Source organism: Diospyros lotus, chromosome 5 (assembly GCF_014633365.1).
Source record: "Diospyros lotus cultivar Yz01 chromosome 5, ASM1463336v1, whole genome shotgun sequence".
Classification (NCBI taxonomy): Eukaryota; Viridiplantae; Streptophyta; class Magnoliopsida; order Ericales; family Ebenaceae; genus Diospyros; species Diospyros lotus.
In genome coordinates, this window is record NC_068342.1 from 10219037 (window position 1) to 10233696 (window position 14660).

General features: G+C 37.6%; 2 protein-coding genes and 1 long non-coding RNA gene across 6 annotated transcripts; 1 reads left to right on the forward strand and 2 right to left on the reverse strand.

The window, feature by feature from the left end:
• Window positions 1-167: 167 nt before the first annotated feature.
• Window positions 168-1881, reverse strand: LOC127802766 (uncharacterized). Of its 2 annotated transcripts, XM_052338777.1 has the most exons (4): window positions 1726-1881; window positions 974-1070; window positions 622-676; window positions 168-527 (listed from the first exon to the last, which is right to left on the reverse strand). In XM_052338777.1, the coding sequence occupies exons 1-4, from the start codon at window positions 1879-1881 to the stop codon at window positions 389-391; spliced, it is 447 nt and encodes a 148-aa protein (XP_052194737.1). In that variant the 3' UTR covers window positions 168-388. The 2 variants fall into 2 exon arrangements, with proteins under 2 accessions (XP_052194737.1, XP_052194738.1); XM_052338778.1 differs by lacking the exon at window positions 622-676 and having other exon boundaries at window positions 395-527.
• On the forward strand, window positions 724-9516 carry LOC127802768 (uncharacterized). Of its 3 annotated transcripts, none has more exons than XR_008023342.1 (4): window positions 724-1030; window positions 1683-1909; window positions 8682-9050; window positions 9144-9516. It is a non-coding gene; the product is annotated as an uncharacterized LOC127802768 (long non-coding RNA). The 3 variants fall into 3 exon arrangements; XR_008023341.1 differs by lacking the exon at window positions 724-1030 and adding an exon at window positions 1067-1495; XR_008023343.1 differs by lacking the exon at window positions 724-1030 and adding an exon at window positions 1067-1358.
• On the reverse strand, window positions 2095-14311 carry LOC127802763 (putative ABC transporter C family member 15). Its single transcript, XM_052338774.1, has 11 exons — window positions 13862-14311; window positions 9983-12327; window positions 9741-9827; window positions 8721-9371; window positions 5271-5435; window positions 4582-4876; window positions 4043-4257; window positions 3489-3794; window positions 3203-3266; window positions 2875-3114; window positions 2095-2612 (listed from the first exon to the last, which is right to left on the reverse strand). The coding sequence occupies exons 1-11, from the start codon at window positions 13914-13916 to the stop codon at window positions 2485-2487; spliced, it is 4551 nt and encodes a 1516-aa protein (XP_052194734.1). The 5' UTR covers window positions 13917-14311; the 3' UTR covers window positions 2095-2484.
• Between the last annotated feature and the right edge of the window lie 349 nt (window positions 14312-14660).

Consider the following 14660-nt stretch of genomic DNA (forward strand, 5'->3'; position numbering starts at 1 on the left):
TTGCAAAATATGGAAATTTGTTCGAACCCCTCATTGTGAACTGGAAATGTGAAGATTATCCTAGAATGTCAAGTTAACTGTGCTTGATGGTTCAAAACGTTGGATTTGTTTGTAGGCGTGTTCTAATCTGTTTAAAGGATTTAGCCAAACATTGAAAAAGCCAGTGCAGGCGAGCAACCATGGCTGCAGATTTAAGAAAGTCAGATTTCTATTTATGTAGCAAATCTGACACTAGATATTTGGATCACCATTAAAATATTAGTACGAAAACACGAGCACAAAATGAAATCTCATTTCATGACCCTGGCTGGTACTTGTCGTCTAAGTTCCATCTCGCATCCTCCCCACAAAAACAATATTTTCACGTTGTTATAATTTTCTTTCTTGATCAAGAGCCGTTCTTTAGCTGATCTGGATCTTCATTTGTTTCTCTCTTCATGAAATGGAAGCCCATTATGTATCTGTACTCTCCCGTCCCAAGACAACGAGAACAATAGCTGAGGCCACTACCCCCACAGGTCCTGCACCTGCAAATATGGTTGAAGCAGTTGGTCTGTCTGATGAAATTGTTTTAAAAATCACTTGTTAAATGGCTCTCTATCACAGGGCTTGGCACCTTACCATTTTGGCCATTCCCCTTTTGGAAGCATTTCCAGATGGATACAATTCGTCCTACCTAAGATCTTAAAACGTAAGACAGTAGTACCACATGATGGAGAATATGTATATATTTGGGAATTGGAAAATGAAACAATTCGTCACTCAACTACCTTAGCTAGTCTTTCGTCACTCAACTACGTGAGTTAGCTAGTAAAACCATCAACACCAACAATAAAGTTCTCGAATTTTATGTAAATAAATTAAATTTGGGGACGAGAGAGATCAAATTTCCAAGTGTAGGCTAAGTTGCAAGGGAGTTGATGTGTTTTGAGGATAAATCTCAAGTGGGGAGGAGTGAGAGAGAGAGAGAAACCTCTTCCACAACAATGGTGGCAATCAACTCTTCCGGTGCCTGAGCATACTACACAAGGTGGATCCGGCCTCTTCTTTCTTTCTTTTCTAACATTTGACTGCAACAAGGAGAAGATGCCAATGAAACATTTGCTCCAGATTGAAAACATCATTCGAGAAAACCAAATCAATTTGGAAGAAGCTCCCTTTGCTCTAGTAATTATCAATTCACAACAAAAGATTCTCCAAAATTGAAGAAGACACAGAAAAAGTAAAAGAAAAAAAGGATCTTTCGATCCCAACCCAAGTCAAGTCTATGTTTTTTCCCCCCTTTTTGGCAAGTTCTTCTCCGATTACTCCTTCCTGGAGTCACTCAAAATTCCTCAAGAGTCTTCTATTCATGAAAGGTATACTTTTTTCGTGTGTCTATATACATGTGTAAAGATAAACAGAAACAGTATGTTTATTCTAGAAAGGGGGAAAAAGTTGTTCTTGTTGGCTAGAAAACCATTTCAGCATGTTCATAAAAGGAGCCAGGAAAAAGGTACGATTTGGTGGTTCAGAAACAATTATCATTGGAAATTGATCGAGAACGCTATAGAATAATCTGTGTCGTCAAATTCGCTATCGGTTCTAAGAAGAAATAGCAGGCTAGTTGTTTTCACAAAATTGAAGAACCTTGATTGCAGTTCACTTTCCTTCTTTTCACATTCTTTGCTTCGTTTTCTCAGTAACCAAACAGCGTCAAGAAAACTGCGGAATGAAGTAAAATACCTCCGTTCTGACTATCCAAGAGGGCCTGGAAACGGAGAGAAGAGGCGTCGCGGCTGGGCTGGGATTCCGTGGAGGAGGAGGAGCACCGTTGCCGGAGCCAGTGGCCTCCAATCGGACGGCATGAAATACGACACCGGGCGCTCCGATCGCAGCCATTTCTCAATCGTCCGATTCCCGGGAGCAGGTAATCTCCGGCGCTACAGAAAACGAGCTTAGCTTTATAGATAAAAATGGGGAACACTCCCGCAAGATTTTTACTTCTCCATCACAAACCCTAATTATTTTAATTTCTTCTGAAAGTCTATCAAATTATTAAATAAATTTATTTTGATTAACTTTTAACTCATGAGAATATATTACTAAGAAAAATTTCGAAAATTCCATATCCTGGTTGAAATTTTGATCTTTCTGAATCTGGACAACATTACAAAGGAAATCTGCTTTCTGAACAGATATTTCTGTTATTGCTATAGAAAGATCTGCTAGTATTAAAGTCAAACAATTGGCCTGCACATCTCAACTCTCTAGCAAAACAGATTCTGTTCTTGGCTCATCGCCACATAAGTTGCATAAAGCCTCCAACAAAATCTCATTGTCATCAGCGTGGAAGCCTTGGAGATGCTAAATCAGTAGAACAATGATTTATAGGCTTTTGCTTGTATGTGGATCCTCTCTCTGTATATAGATTGATTGGTTTCGCTTGCTGCAGCCGAGGGATCATTGGTAGTGCAGTTTCCATGGGATGACTGGGAAGCTGTTTCAGTTATGTGACTTTGCTAAGTTGTTGAAACTTTGCGATCTCGTTGAGTACTCCTTTATCACTCTTGAGAAGAAAGAATCTTCTCGTTCCAGTAGCTTCACTGGTGTGTCGAACTCTGCTATTCTTCCTGCTCACAGAGGAGTTGAATTTAGTTTGCATGGGTCATCCTCTACCATTAGTGATTTCTTATACAATTAGTTTTAGAAGAGGAAAACCAAATAAAATTTGGTAGCGGACACTTAGGTACGATATGTGTTATAAGGGTTTTATAGAAGATGATAAGGCCATTGATAAGAAGACAGGCAAACCAGAATTCATATACCCATCTCTACATACTGAGATAAAAGCTACATATGTTGTTGCATGCAAGTATGAGATAGTTTTAGTACCTTCATGAAGGACTAATACAAGATCACTGTCAATAATAGTGTGGATTCTGTGAGCTATTGTGACGATTGTTCGGTCTTTGAACTCTTGGCCAATAATATTCTGCATCACTCTATCAGTTGCCGAGTCAACTGATGCCGTTGCTTCGTCTAGAACTAGAATGTTGCTTCTCTTTAGCAAAGCCCTTCCTAGGCAGATTAGCTGCCTCTGGCCCACACTCCAGTTTTCTCCATTTTCAACTACTGTCAGTACAAGGCGTTCTCAGCAGTTTTTTACAGGCAAAACATTCACACTTGAACCTTAAACCCAGTATAAAGTGATGAAACTGACCTGTAGAATCTAGCTTCTCTTCCTTGTCACGCACTAGACCACCAAGTTGACATTTGTCAAGAACCTGAAAGATTAGAGAGTTATTTCAGAGATGAAAATTCAAATTGTTCACCATACATATATAAGCAACGAAGAGTTGAGGTTACAGAGTGCTAATTGTTTGTAACTTAACAGATGATCTGAACATAAACAGCATAGTTGACCATAAATGGTGCCAATATATGTGTGTGTGTCTGTGTCCGATAAGCATAATGACTGATACTATATCCAGATATGCAATAGCTACCTCCCATATTTCATTGTCTGAATATTGATTTAACGGGTCAAGGTTTCCTCTAACTGAACCCTCAAACATGATTGGGTCTTGCGGTATAATGCTTAGTCTTGATCTCAAGTCATGGAGGCCTATCTTGGAAATATCAACACCATCAATAATGATGCTTCCCTCTCTTGGTTCAACAATTCGAAAAATGGCCTGTATGAGGGTTGATTTCCCACTCCCTGTCCTTCCTACAACGCCAACTCTCTTCCTTCCGGGAAATGTGCAAGTGATGTTTTTCAATACAGATGGAAGATGCTCAGCATAACGAATCTGAAAATGCAGGAATTGCATATTTGTCAGGAAATATCCCCAAATTAAATAGGCTTTTATAAGACAATAAATTATAATCTAGTGGAAATTGAATAGAGCGAGTAAAGTCCTAAATGAGATTCCAATTTTTACTCTTCTTTTATATCTGAAAGAATTACTCAGGTAATTGGCAAAATGTTTGACATGGGAATACACTCAAAATTAACTCAAGGCTTGTTTGATAAACTAAAATATTGCAAGAGTATTACCTGTAAGTTTCTAAAACAAATCATTCCAACTTCTGGCCAATTGTTTGGTGGCCTGCATTCTTCAATCACCAAAGGTGCTTCACTGGGAATACTTGAGTACTGAAAAATTCTTTCAACTGATATCATTTTATTTTCTGCATTGCATAAATTCCATATAACTGAAGTTTGCAGAACGTTGAGATTAATTGCATATGTTACTGCTAACCCTGCAATGCCTGTAGAATATCCAGTTTCTAGTAAGTTCTCTGTGAATGACTGGTCTTCTAAATGGAAGCAACAATTCTTGCTCTGAAAACAAGATGTTAGTTAGGTGGAATGAAGCAGACTATTCAAATGGTGTAAGCTGGATGCATATAAGTGTGTGCATGACTAGCATGCATCCTTATGGTTGGTAACATCATGGAGAAATATCAGGAAACAAAAATTACTAAAATATACTGGGAACTCTTACTTTTAATTTTAGGGTACTTTGACTAAGAACATCTATCCATATTGTTAACCCAAATGTTCATAGATTCTCAAGAATTTCTGATACATACTTGGATTGATAATTCCTCCTGGAAGGGTTACGAGCAAAACCAGTGCAAAGGCAAAAACGAAATTGGATAACTGGTTTAATCTGAAACAGAGCCATTCTATTGCTGTCGCATTATGGAACCATGGCCTTGAGTGGTTGTCAATGAGGCCTAGATTTGCATCAATGAAGCGGTCTTTTTGGTCAAAAGCACGGATTGTTGCTGCTCCTGAGAGTGATTCAGCAAAATGGTGGAGGACTGGAGCTAGTTGTATCCCTGCTAAGCGGGCAAGTTCTCTTGCAGTTGGTATGTAATATTGCTGCAATTAACACACGGCATATATTAGAGCAATGTCAAAAGCTAGAAAGCTGTTCTTAAAGGGTAGCATCTGAAAACCACAGTAAAATCAATGAACTTTTCTACTCTTTGATTATATCTTTTACAGAATTAAGCTTGAATTTTTTTCCTCAAAGCATTTCAAGAAGTTAATTGATCTGTTGAAAATTTAACTGTAGTGCTAAAACATGTAAAGAAATTACTCTTTTATTGACTTATTTTCATATCTGTGATGTTGTTGACAATGGTTTTCATATGATGAAGTTGAGCATTCAAATATATAGATACAAGAAACCAATATCATCATTCTTATTTGTATTTTAAAGATTGCATTTTTATTTGGGGGCTAAAAGCAGATAATGGAAGAAGTATCTTACTTGGTACCAGATGCAGATTGCAGTTACTGGAATGAATATGACAAATACTTCCCAAGCTACCTGTGACATTACAGCAATGGTCCCCAGAAGCTGAATTACTGAGAAGGCACACCAACCTAGTCTGTGTGCCATTTCCAAGTCTAGCACACTTTGGTCTGTAGAGGCCTGCAAATAAAAACAATTGCATGATATGAGCTTTCAGGAAATATATATTTTTTTGTTTACTATATGATTTTGTAAATATCTCAAGAATGTTGACCCCCTCATTCTCGAGGGACTTGTGATCCATAGCCAAAGTTAAGAACATCAACCACACACAAATTCCATAAAAACTTGCTTCTCTACATCAATGGATTCGGAAGTACCATTTACGGCCCTTGCACCACCAGTTTTCTGTGGCGAAAAATACCATGTTTGGCCTGCAAGAATGGAAGCACATCTAGAGGCTAATGATCTATGGGAGGCTGTTGAAAAGGAGTATGTAGTTCCTCCACTACCTGAGAATCCCATGGTGGCACAAATGAGGAACCACAAGGAGAGAAAGTCAAAAAAGTCCAAGGCCAAAGCTACTCTTTTTGCTGCAGTTTCATCATCCATCTTTACAAGGATAATGACTTTGAAATCAACTTTCGAGGTATGGAACTTCCTTAAAAGTGAGTATGCTGGGAATGAAAGAATAAAAGGTATGTAGGTCTTAAACTTAATAAAGGAATTTGAAATGCAAAAGATAAATGAGTCTGAAACTATAAAAGAGTATTCAGACAAACTTCTGAGTATTGCCAACAAGGTCAGGTTGTTAGGTTCAGAGTTTACTGATTCAAGAATAGTACAAAAGATTCTTGTTACTATTCTAGAAAATTATGAAATTTCAATAACCTCATTGGAAAACACATAGGATTTGTCCAAGATCACCTTGGCAGAAGTTTTGAGTGCCTTGCAGGCACAAGAACAAAGAAGACTGAAAAGGACAGAAGGCTCTGTGGAAGGGGCTTTTCAAGCAAATTCAATGAAGAACAATGAGGGAAATCATCCTATTTCCCCTCATTGTAAAAAGATAAATCATCCAAAGAACAAGTGTTAGTGGAGACCAGATGTCAAATGTAATAAATGTGGTCAACTGAGTCATGTGGAGAGAGTATGCAAAAATCAACAATAAAATGAAGCCAAAGCAGCAATGAATAGCCAACCGGAGGAGGAGTTATTTTAACTCTATTCAAAATCATATCCATGCCTATGCCCCCATAACCATACCTATGCCTCATAACCATAAACTATAAAATGCCCATATGTCTATATCCAAGACATGCTAAAATTAAAAATTAGGTCTTTGCAACTATTAAGGCAAGGAGGAGTGTTGAAAGAATGCTTGAAGTAGCTGCATATAGCATAAAGATTAGGTTGATTAGTTGCTGAAGAATGGGTCAACAACAACATGTGATTGAAGACCAAGTACTAAGGAGATAAGATATTATTTTTGAATTTTTGACTTGTTATTAGGAAGTTGATATTTATGCCTTGTAATAAGTAGATTTTTCTATTTTCTGTTAAACTCAAGCTCTATTTAACAAGAACTATGTAGTGAATAAAATTATCCTCCAAGAATCAGCTTCTTCCCTCTATTCTATACACGTTTTAAACCAACAAAGTGAAAATTGAAAAATCTGTTGATTATAAGGCATAAATATCAACTTCCTAATAACAAGTCAAAAATTCAAAAATAATATCTTATCTCCTTAATACTTGGTCTTCGGCCACATGTTGTTGTTGACCCATTCTTCAGCAACTGATCAGCCTAATCTTTAGGCTATATGTAGCTACTTCAGGCATTCTTTCAACACTTCTCCTTGCCTTAATAGCTGCAGAGACCTAATTTTTAATTTTGGCATGTCTTGGATATAGACATATGGGCATTTTATGGTTTATGGTTATGAGGCATAGGTATGGTTATAGGGCATATGCATTTTTTGGGGCATAGGCATGGATATGATTTTGAATAGAGTTAAAATAAGTCCTCCTCCAGTTGGCTATTCATTGCTCCTTTGGCTTCATTTTGTTATTGATTTTTGCATACTCTCTCCACATGACCCAATTGACCACATTTATTGCATTTGACATCTGGTCTCCCCTAACACTTGTTTTTTGGATGATTTGTCTTTTTACAATGAGGGCAAATAGGATGATTTCCCTCATTGTTCTTTATTGACTTTGCTTGAAAAGCCCCTTCCACAGAGCCTTCTGTCCTCATCAGTCTTCTTTGTTCTTGTGCCTGTAAGGCACTCAAAACTTTTGCCAAGGTGATCTTGGGCAGATCCTTTGTGTTTTCAAGGAGGTTATTGAAGCTTCATAATTTTCTAGAACAGTAACAAAAATCTTTTGTACTATTCTTTAATTAGTAAATTTTGAATCTAACAACTTGACCTTGTTGGCAATACTCAAAAGTTTGTCTGAATACTCTTTTATAGTTTCAGACTCCTTCATCTTTTGCATTTCAAATTTCTTTATTAAGTTTAAGACCTGCATACCTTTTATTCTTTCATTCCCAGCATACTCACTTTTAAGGAAGTTCCATACCTCAAAAGTTGATTTCAAAGTCATTATCCTTGTAAAGATGAATGATGAAACTGCAGCAAAAAGAGTAGCTTTGGCCTTGGACTTTTTTGACTTTCTCTCCTTGTGGTTCCTCATTTGTGCCATCGTGGGATTCTTAGGTAGTGGAGGAACTACATACTCCTCTTCAACAGCCTTCCATAGATCATTAGCCTCTAGGTGTGCTTCCATTCTTGCAGGCTAAACATGGTAGTTTTCGCCACAGAAAACTGGTGGTGCAAGCGCCGTAAATGGTACTTCCGAATCTACTGATGTAGAGAAGCAAGTGTTTTGTGGAATTTGTGTGTGGTTGATGTTCTTAACTTTGGCTATGGATCACAAGTCCCTTGAGAATGAGGGCTCTGATACCATTTGTTGGTGTAAAACGTGTATAGAATAGAGGGAAGAAGCTGATTCTTGGAGGATAATTTTATTCACTGCATAGTTCTTATTAAACTGAAGCTGAGTTTAATAAGAACTATGCAGTGAATAAAATTATCCTCCAAGAATCAGTTTCTTCCCTCTATTCAATACACGTTTTACACCAACAAAGAAACCAATCTAGTAAAATGCATGGGATTTATCATAAATGACTGGCTAGTGAAATTGAATGAACTATTATTTTATAATTGAATTGATTTTACCTTAAAAGCAAGCAAAACAAAACCCTTTGTTTCTTTCTATATGCTGTTTTATTTTTTGTTTCTATTGTCTAATTCTATTACTATGGTGATGTGTTTCCAGATGCTATTAGTCTAAGAATACAACACAGAATCCATAGCAGAACTATGTTGATGCTGCTGTGGCTAACATTTCTTTTTACAGGGTGTCTGAGATAAATTAGATATAGCAATGGTTACTCACCCGATTTAAGATTCTTCCAGTTGGAGTTGAATCAAAAAATGCCATTGGAGCCCGTATTACACTACGCAGCATGCTGTTAAAGAGCTTTTGTGATGTCAGAATTCCAACTACCGCCACTAGTGTGGATCGGACCAGCACACAAAGTGAACCACCAACAGCAAGAAGTGTATAAACTAGTAATATAAAATCCATCCCTGCTATTAGCTCAGTACCACTTGTGGTAGGACAAGCCCATGCCATCCAGTAATTACTGGCGATCTGTAATACTTGGAATGTTGACTGGGCCAGAATAATGATTGGAACTAATGCACCGCCCTTCACAGTGGTCAAGTAAGACCAATAAACTTCTTTTCCTATGCTTCCTTTCTCTCTCTCTTCATCCTGCACTAATCTTGATTCTTTTTCTGTTTTTTCTACACACAGGTTCAGCTCTGAATCTTGCTTGGTATAAGCGAGTTCTGAGCTTGATGTAAGGTTGTCACTGGCTTCATCATCTGGTATTTCATTTTGAGATGATTTACTTGAACTTTCAACTGTTAGGATAGCATCTAGAGCTTGGCTATGAGCTCCAACCAGAACTTCAAATCCTATATTCTGTACCAGAAGTTCTTCAAATGTCCCAGCTTGCATGATTCTTCCATTTTGCATTACCTGCAGATGTTTTTCATTAACAGCATGATTACCTTTTCTTATAAATTAATCATTCATAATTCTAAGGAATTCCTTAGTTGTACTTCCTATCTTCATAAAAGATATGTTGCATGATTTGACCAAATAGAGTTCTTATTTAGATCAATATGTAAGTTTATTGGAAGTTTCCTGAAATATTAGATAGGTTACAAATATTTTATATCATTTCATGGATTATTCAGCAAGAACTTTACTGCTGACATCCAGAGTTTTTTTAAGCATTTACAAATTTCTAATATAAATATGTTTCTCTTCTGACGACGCTAGAAGTTATAAACTTTCTTGGTGGCACTAAAACACAATTGGGAAGGTCTCTTGTTTTTTGCATACCAGAATGAGGTCAGCTGCTGGAAGAAACTCGACTTGGTGTGTAACATAAATAATAGTTTTCAGCTTGAGAATCCCCATCAAGCACTCCTGTTAAGAGCATATAGAGAAATCAGTGCTCAAAGTTGCAAAAGTTCATTCCATATGAGATAATCAACGAGAAATTCTGAGAGTTTTTTGTTCTTTTCTACTTAGAAGTGAGGATGTATTTCAAACTGTCAACTTTTAGGATTCTTGAAACTAACCTCAAAGAGTTGTGTGCCAGTTTGGGCATCCACAGCACTGAAAGGGTCATCAAGAAGATATATATCAGCATCCTGATACACTGCACGGGCAATTTGTATTCTCTGCTTCTGGCCTCCACTCATATTTATTCCTCTTTCTCCAATCTCTGTTAGGTCACCAGCAGAAAATAGCTCAAAATCCTTTTTCAAAGCGCATGCTTTCACTGCTCTCTCATACCTCTCTCTATCATAAGGATTCCCAAAAAGAATATTCTCTCTGACATTTCCTGACAGTATCCAAGCTGACTGAGGAACATAAGCCTTTTTACCACTGATTTTCACTGTACCCGACAGCTTTGTCATCTCTCCTAAAATGCATGAGAGCAAACTGGATTTCCCTGATCCTACAGTGCCACAAACTGCTACCTTCATTCCCCTCCTTACTTGGAATTGTATTCCATCAAGAGTCGGGCTTCTGGATTCCAGATCCCAGCTAAACCTCCCACCATTAATTTCAACATCAAATTCTGTTTGATCTCTTGGTGAAAATTCAACAGTATTTGAATCAATTTCATCTTCTTGGAGGTACGAAGCTATTCTATCTGCAGAAACTTTGCTCTGTGCAATTGAAGAGAGTAAATCAGGTAAACTGAATATAGGGTCTTGTAACATTCTGAATGTTGCCAAGGCAGACAAGACTCTTCCAGCTGTGAGTGGAATGCCCATCAAAACGCATGCCCCAAAAGTCACCGCAGAAATACATGTCGGTGTTGCCCAGAAGATAAAAGTTGTTACTGCTTGCAACCTCAGTGACTTCCATATGCAATTATATTCTGTTCTTCTCAGGCTTTCTAGCCTTTGGAGATATTCGTTATCCCATGTTTGGAGTTTGAGAATCTTAATGTTCCGGAGAACTTCAGAAGTGGCTTTCATCCTATCATCCTTGGCATCCATGATATTAGACTGGTATCTTTTCTGAAGTCTAGTCAATGGTATGTTGAGAGCCATCACTGTCAAAGTTGCAGCTAATGCCACCAGTGACCCAAGTCCTAAATCTGTGTGTAAAATGAAGATGGCCAAGGAAATCTGTACAGGCAACTGCCAGATGGTGTTCATGTACCAGATGAAATCTGTGATTCTTTGAACATCGACGCTCATGTAGTTCATGATCTCTCCACTGGTGCGGCTTTGGCGGGATTGGCTTGATAAAAGGAGGCCCTTTTTGTATATTTGAGATGTAAGAGCAGCTCTCAGCCGAAGGCCTAGCTGGCGAGCCCCAAAGATCCATTGTCTTTGGGTCGTTGTCTCAACTATTTTGGCACCCAGAAAGCCTAGTGCAATCAGGTAGCCACTACCTATGCTTTGGGTTTTTCTTTCATTCAGGAAATTTACGAAGTCATCAATAAGATATGGGCCAACATAGGATGCTCCTGCACTCATCACTGCAAAAAATGCATTAATTGCTGCCTTCTTCCTGATAAACACAAACATTGTTTTGTAGATAGATGGGATTGAGGTTCCATCTCTGTCCTTCACATGTTTTAGGCTTTCATCAAAGGAATAAGATAGAAACTGGGCAGAATCCCTGATGTCAACATCAGGGACTTCATCCTGCTCAAGGGGCTTCTTGAACCCAGCAGCAAACAAAGGATTCAGCCAAGAGAAGCTAAAGAGCTCAAATAGGGTAGCATTTCCATATAGACAGGTCCTTTTGGTTTCTGAATGCTTCTCAGATTTGCCATCAAGAAGTGGGTCTGTGATGCCATTTGGAATATGTAAGACAATGCCCGTCTTCCCTCGAATTGAAATACCAAATAGGAAGGTTGATGCCAGAAGACTAATAAAGCTAGCAAAATTATGTAGTCTAAGGTGGCCGTGGTTTGCGATAATGAAATAGGCGTCAAGAGCTGCACGGCCAAGGGACAGCAAGAAGCTGCAAACCCACCAGGTTCTAAGAGGCCAGGGATACTCGATGAAATTTCTACGGTGAATCTTGTACAGTGCAAGCAATGTAGTTGCCCATATTATAACTTGAATGATCTCTGATGAAAGTACTGGAGCTATAGATTTGCAATGCGCCTCGCTTCTATTTTGCAGCATTGGCAGCATCATGATATGAGCTCCCAGCAGTAAAATGGAGCAAACCAAGCTGACTTTGTAAGTGAGACCAAATTTTATGCCAATGTGGTGTTTTTCTACACCTGTTACCTTTTTTCTGTGTGTGCATAATACTTCGCCAGTTTTCCACACAAAGTGGAGTAAAAAGATTGCGAGGAACCCCAGTTGCAGAAGTATGCTAGCATCATCCCATAAGCAGGGTAAGCTTGCCTGTTGCCATCCTGCTTCAAGTTGAACAGTCTTTAAATCTGCGAGGATCACAAAAGAACACGAAACCATCTCTCAGAAGGAGGCATAGAACTTTTTTTACAGTTTGCTTTAGTAATCTCTCTGTTTTATCTCTGCAGAGCTGAACTTTATGGCTATGATATGATTGACGAACAATTATTGCATAAACTCAACATGAAATTTCATTTCATTTCATTTCGTTTAATTAGTTGGAATATGGCTGCAATTGCTACCTTCTTATTTCGAACAAATCTGTGTTTGTATGATGCAAATTTGTACGCCAGCCCTATATCCTGAAGCATGTGGCGAGGGGCATCTTCCACACATCTACTACGTTCCCAAAATCATATTGAGCTGCATTTTTTGTTTGTGTTCTATACTAAAGCCAGTGATGTTGAACATTTTGCTGAAATACTGAACTGGTCTGGGTCCTGGCATCTATTGAACTCCACGTATTCTAGATTTTTGCTTGATTTTTATGTAAAATAAGCTCAAAGTTCTATTTCTTGAACTTGTTATGTAAGTGATCAGAATAGAGAAGAATAAAAGAAAATTGAGAAGGCACTGGTCTCTTCGATCTTATTTTAAAGAACTACATATAATAGGACAGGAACTACACTGGCACGCACACACAAAAGTGAAGTATCAAACAAACAAGTGTAAGAAGATACTAAGAAATTTGCTGGCTCTTTTTATTCTTTTGTCACTTGTCAAACACAGCAAAGTTTCCAGAAATTGAAGAGAGTATCAATGATTGGACTTTGAGGGCAAAATTTAAGTAACATTTGGACAGAAGAAATTAGTAAATTTAATGATGGCAGTTAGTGCATTTAAAACATCTTCTACAACAGTTAAATATAGCTTGCGTTCCAGTAAAATCTTCAATGACCTTCAAATGAAGCATGAGACGGGAGCTAGAGCTAGCTAGTACTGAAAGATTTTAAATTTATTATTAAAAAGGAAAAAAAAAAGAAAAAAAAAAGGAAAATTGTGACCCTTCATTTGCATTTGCTCCAACCTCTCAAATCATAATAAAAAAATAATTTTGCCCCTATATAAAGTCTCATCTTTATAAAATATTAAAACCTAAATTATATTTAATTTTTTTTTATTTTTACAGTTAAAAGTACATAATACAGCTCGTTCACGTATCTATCTAGATATAAAAGTACAATTAAGCCGGTGAATGGGTTTTCGTTGGCCAAAAAAAAAAATCAAAAATCTTTGAGAAATATATATATATCTATGCGCGCAACAAACACCAAAGAGCCGAAATCAAGAACGAAAAACAAAAACATAAGAACATGCAAAGTGTGCTTTTCTTTTCCATGTTGCATTCATGCACCCTAGTTTTTCTTTTAGATTGGGAGTTGTTGAATGAAAGAGATTAAACAGGCGTTATCATCCACACAGCATTATACACGGATGTATGTGCACAGGTTAATTAATTCCTCCTCTTTCTGGTTGAAAAAAATGAAATCCAAAGTTGCAGACGCAGCTAGCGGCTAGCTATGCCTACGGTTGTAAGGGAGAATGGAATAAATGGAGACTTACTCGTCGCAAGCCAACTGGAGTTGAACATTGCTTCCAGAACCATTAATCTTGCCATCTCCGTCTTCGTTTTGCCCCCAGATTGCTTGCTTGCTTGCTTCTATAACTATTTATATATATAAATATAAAAGCTCCAATTCCTCCGAATATGTGCTTCCGAATGCGCGCTAGCTACATCTATCTATAAAATCTCCAAATCTTATGGCTGATTATATATCGTACTGCCGCGAGAGTCTGCGACTAAAACAGAAAGACTACTGGCCACCACCCGAGACGCTTGGGATCAACAAAAACCACCGAGAGAGAGAGTATAAATTAGAGAATATTATTGTTCCGCGGAAGGGAATTTCTATGTATTTGACGGGGAGAGAGAGATAGAGAGAGAGAGGTCTCACCTCTCACGTGAATGGTAAACGTGAAAGGCGGTCGCTTGGCTGATTCCTGAACTCTTCTGGTGATGTCTTCTAGCTAGCGGGGAATTAATTAGATAGAGCTCCACTGTTCTCATCTATAAATTAAAGATTTTTTATACCAAATTAAACAACACATTGATTTTGTCATGTTTTTATTAATTAATATGATTCGTTCAAAATTTGCTGTAATTATTGAATTTTATTTTTGTAGATATATTACGTTATTTTCAGTTTCCAAATTGCAGTGATAATTGAATTATTATTATGGGAGATAAATACACAAATTTAATCTTATCCTAATCAACAACTTCTCTCCTAATGTTATGCAAAATAGTAACGTGGCAAAATTTTACAAATTTACATCATAATAATAATCATCATCTAAATAG